We start from the raw sequence: 5,074 nt of genomic DNA, 5'->3' as shown, positions 1-5,074 counted from the left end.
TATATATATATATATATATATATATATATATATATAAAGTTATGCATGCTGAATTGCACTGTAAATGTTTTGATTTGGTGACAGTTATAATGATGCACTGAGACATGCATCAGCAGTGCTTTTAGTCACCTCAGATGTTTTCAATCTATATTCATAAATTTGCCATTTTCATCTATTATCTCTGAAATGCAGATTAATGGATTATTTCCCCCAGATGCACTAAATGTCATCCATTTTTGAATTGTGGTCTATTATGACGTTTTACGCTGTTTAATGACAGTTCCACACACGAGGGACCATTACAGGATTAAAATACAGACAATGCAGTAATACGCAGTAAATCCTGAAATGTGGCTGTGAGAGAACCTTTGGCTTGTGGTATAACATTTATGTATAAATATATGTATGTAATTGGAGTAGATGCCTCATATCTAAATGCATGCTGTGCTGCAGGGTTGTTAATCATAATTTGGTCTGGGTGGCTCAGCTGCACTAGTGGTGTCAATATAGATCCCGAGGCCACACGAGAACACTATTGATCTCACAGACAGAAATTTAATAGACTGACTTACAAAAACCAGACAATCACTGCTGCTCAACCAGCAGTATGAGCTGCTTCTGTTCCTCCAAACTATCCAGAACAAACTCCAGAATGAGTTCTTTATTTCGTAGTGAGGAGATGTGTCTCGTGCAGCTGTTTTTTCAAACCGAATTGGCTCACAATTGCATCAGTGAACTTGGGCATCTTGGATTGGTTCAGTTTAAAGATGTGAGTAATCTTTGTACTGCTTGTGTTTTTACAGCTTGTATTTGTGACTGTCTACAGTGGGCACACAATCTGTGTTGTTAAGCTTGAACCAAATTGTAGCTGGAAATGTAATTGAGCATCACTAGGTCTTCAGCTGTGTAAATACTCTTTCAGGTTCGATTTTGTAGTTTTTATGTTACGATGGAATATTAATTTGTCAGATTGTCAAATAACCTTAATAGCATCCATTGATTTTTTTTTAAATGTAGTCTGCTTTTAGCAGCATGCTCACTTTCTAGTGCATATAGTGCAAACTCAGTGTGTCATTCTTCAGTTCATATTGATCTGTAATTGTCACAGAATTTGATTTGGTGAATAATATGCAATAAAGGGATAAATTATTTTCCAAAAAAAGAAAAACTATTTCAAAGGATTATTTTATTATGTGTTATACAAGGAAACAAACAAGAACAAATGTAGGGCTTCACCTTCATGTTTTGGAAGTTGTTAAAAAGAAGCTAGTTTTCTAGTTGAAGGTTCTTTTTTTTCTGATGAGTAAAATGTTTCGCAAGCAACATATGAATCAGTTTTTTTCATTATAGATGATATTATGCATATAATATAATGAGTATTTTTGGCCGTCTGAATCTACCTGTGCACAATTACATTAAAAATAATTTTCATTTGATTGAAATAAATGAATATGCAAAGAGGTTGTGCAATATTATTCATACGTAGCATTACCTAAAATCTTCATAAGTACAGGTACAAAATTTATAGTCATAGTAATTTAAAAAATAAATAAATAAATGCACTCTTGATCCAAGAAATCATATTCTATTCAAGAAAAACTTAGCAAGATCATCTCCAGCGCCAAATCCAGGTCCAACAAAATCTCTGAAGCCGACTTAACCCTGATCCCACAGAAGACCGAAAACACAAGTTCTTATTACATAGATGGGTTGTATTGGCTATTCATTGCACCGTTGGAAACTGCTGTAGTTCTCAACACTATAGCAGACAAGAAAATATGGACAGAAGCCTGTGAAACAGCCTTTATAACGGTGAAGAGCATTCAAGTTTAAAGTCTGTGCAACAGCCCATCTTTCCTGATTTCACTCATGCTGGACATTTATGAGACTTTTTGTTTAGAAAAAACATTTTTAATAAACTGGTGCAGAATTTTTTTTTACATATGGTTTGCAGATAATCAAAGTACACCATGAAAAATAATAATCAGTGATAATAACTTGATGGAGGGTTGGAGTTCTGCTACATTCTTGAAACATAAGCAGGCTGTTCTCACACATTACGTACAAACCTGCTGCTAATATCCTTTATGCACTTTTATTTTTGTAACAAATCTTATATATTTTTTATAATAAAAAACATTTTAGTATTTAAACAGAATGCTAGATTTATCATGAAAGATCTGTCCAAATATTTCAGGAATGGTCCCTTACCGAGCCTCCAAGTCAACCTAATTTGAAACTTCAGCCTATTGTCACATATTATACGAATAAATAAAAGCATTTTCACACAGTGTTTAAAAAACTGAAAAATGCAACCACTCACTATCTCAATGCAATCTAAATGGGTTTCAGATCAATATAGTAGGCCTACTTGTTCAAATCCATAAGGCCTGAAAGTTGTGATGTTGATTATGTTCACTAACAATGAATATCTACTACAGCTGATGAGAAATGCGAAGCAAAAATGAGGGTAAATTGAAGTCTTATCCTATATTTCACAGACTTCAGGGCCATCTGACCTCAAATGGATGTAAATTATCCAATGGCCTGACTCTTCCATAAGGTACACATGTGCAACATCACATGTAGTGTAATGACAACACTGGCATGCACTGAAATATGAATACTTCAAAACTGAGGTCTTACGAAAACATTGTTCTTTTACACATATCTATTGCTCAGACTGTTGAAGGCAAATCTCATGGTCCGCTATACAAAATACATTTTTAAAGGACCCCCAAAATTTTTTTTAAATCTGCTGATGATTTACTTACCATCAGGCCATCCAAGACGTAGAGGAGTTTGTTTCTTCAACAGAATAGATTTGATGAAATTTAGCATTACATAGCTCAACAATGGATCCTCTGCAGTGAATGGGTGCCGTCAGAATGAGAGTCCAAACAGCTGATAAAAACATCACAATAACCCACACCACTCCAGTCCATCAGTTAATGTCTTGTGAAGTGAAAAGCTGTGTGTTTGTAAGAATCAAATCCATCAAAACATTATTATTTTTTTTTTTTACTTCAAACTGTTGTTTCCGACTGAAATACTAGTACATAATCCATAACAACACTTCCTCCAGTGAAAAAGTCCATCTTTCCTTGAAGGATTTGTTTATTACAAATTATTTGGATTACTTGTGGATTATTGTGATGTTTTTATCAGCTGTTTGGACTCTCATTCTGACGGCACCCATTCACTGCTGAGGATCCATTGGTGAGCAAGTGACGTAATGCTTAATATGTTCCGATGAAGAAACAAACTCATCTATGTTTTGAATGGCCTAAGGGTGAGTAAATTATCAGCAAATTTTCATTTTGGGGTGAACGATTCCTTTCATATACAGCAGTAAAGCGAAGTGAACACAATCTATATTCAATTGAAACTGTCCAAGCAGTGTACTCTATTGAAAAAGTCAGTTTGCAATACTACAAGATCTGCTGAAATTATTTGACGAAAAAAAAAAACGAAACCAAAACTAATAAGAAAACACTTAACAGAACGGTTTAAAATTCGTGCTAAAATTCATACAAAATGGCAAAATGACAGTCGCAGAATGATAACTCTACATTTTTTCCCCATATCCTTCCTGAAACGTACAACACAAAACATAAGTGTTAAAGTAATTAAAAAAAAAAAAAACTACATATTGTAACATAAGCTAAATCAAGTACGTGCGCTGTACCTTATTAAATTACACTGCTCATTTGATCTTTGACAAAAACAAAAAAAAAGAAAACGCTGCTTTCAGTAGTCTTCACGGCAGCATTTTGTAAACCATTAAAGATCTATGCAGCACATTTGGCACCTAAACGAATCGTGTAGGGCCAGGATGTCTGACATTTTGGTAACTACAAATGATGATCAGCATTTTGAAAGTTTAAACAATAGCTCACTCAAAAATGAAAATCCAGTCAACTCACCCACAAGTGTTAAGTTTTGGGTGAACTGTTCCTTTAAGACCACACTAATATAATAAAACTGTTTATGTAGGATAACAGCACCACTTTCTGCATTAGACAGTGTCACTATCATAATCATATCCATATTATCAAACATAATAAACATTTCGAGGGAGGAGTGTTTCAGGGTCCCTCTATCCTGCTATATATAGCAAGCGTGATCCGAACTCGAACTGAAAGATAACTGAACGCTGGAGGTGTTGAAGGTGTTTCACGAGGTAAGACTGGCCCATCTGTGTTCCTAAATGATGCTGCAGGGATCTGACATTTAGGGTGGGCAGAAATCGGCAAAGTAAGGGTGCTGTAGGGCTTCCTCTGCTGAAATTCGCTGAACTGGATTGCATTTCAGAAGATTCTGCAAAGGGAAAACACAGAAAAATCCAGTTTAAGCACGAAGCATGAATTCATGAACTCATTGGTACCACAATGAAAATACTGTACCTGGAGTAAGTCTCTGCCAGTGCTGCTGAGTTTCGGGACGACATTCACAAGTGATGTAGTAGCTGGATACATTGGGTATGGCTGTCAAAATAAAAATAAAAAATATATTTAAATTAAAATGGAATGCAGAATAAATGCATCAACAAAGTAAGGTTAAAGTAGCTAACTGTCAAGTATTTCTTAAAACAATGTTTATAATAATAATATTTGGTTTACTTGTACATTCTCACCATATCTTCGTGTGCAAAATCTTATTATCGGAACCTTTCTTGCATTGAAAATCTTTCTGCCAACATTTAGACGAATGAATGTTGTACCTTATAATCTGGAAGTTTATTCATAATCTGCCACTGTTCTTCTGTCGGTGTTCCCAGCAACGTGCCAAAACGTTAAAGTTAATCAGCTCATACACACATGCAACGCCAGTATTTATTTTTCTTTCTTGCTTTTTTTTCGTTGAAGCATTAAAATCCCTAAATGGGCATTCATAAAACTAAAACCGAAATAAAAATAAATTAAACCTACACAATAACATGAACAAATATAATAATAACACTGAAAAATAGAACAATACAATTATTCAATTTAAATTTAAAATTAAACTAAACTTAAATGAAGTGAAAATATAAAAATAAAAACGAATTAAAAAAACTATGATTTTAGTTTAT

At 34.1% G+C, this 5,074-nt stretch overlaps 1 protein-coding gene across 1 annotated transcript in view; it reads right to left on the bottom strand.

The window, feature by feature from the left end:
• Positions 1-3,333: 3,333 nt before the first annotated feature.
• Positions 3,334-5,074, bottom strand: part of LOC107677283 (cyclin-dependent-like kinase 5) — a 5,596-nt gene continuing 3,855 nt past the window's right edge. The window contains exons 10-12 of the mRNA XM_016472133.1: positions 4,724-4,784; positions 4,407-4,487; positions 3,334-4,320 (exon numbers count right to left, since the gene is read on the bottom strand). Of these exons, the coding sequence (XP_016327619.1) occupies positions 4,234-4,320; positions 4,407-4,487; positions 4,724-4,784 (229 nt within the window). The 3' untranslated portion in view covers positions 3,334-4,233. The remainder of the gene's footprint in view (positions 4,321-4,406; positions 4,488-4,723; positions 4,785-5,074) is intronic.

The sequence above is a fragment of the Sinocyclocheilus anshuiensis genome, unplaced genomic scaffold (genome assembly GCF_001515605.1).
Source record: "Sinocyclocheilus anshuiensis isolate Anshui unplaced genomic scaffold, SAMN03320099.WGS_v1.1 scaffold392, whole genome shotgun sequence".
Taxonomy (NCBI): domain Eukaryota; kingdom Metazoa; phylum Chordata; class Actinopteri; order Cypriniformes; family Cyprinidae; genus Sinocyclocheilus; species Sinocyclocheilus anshuiensis.
This window is presented reverse-complemented; position numbering and strand designations above follow the sequence as displayed.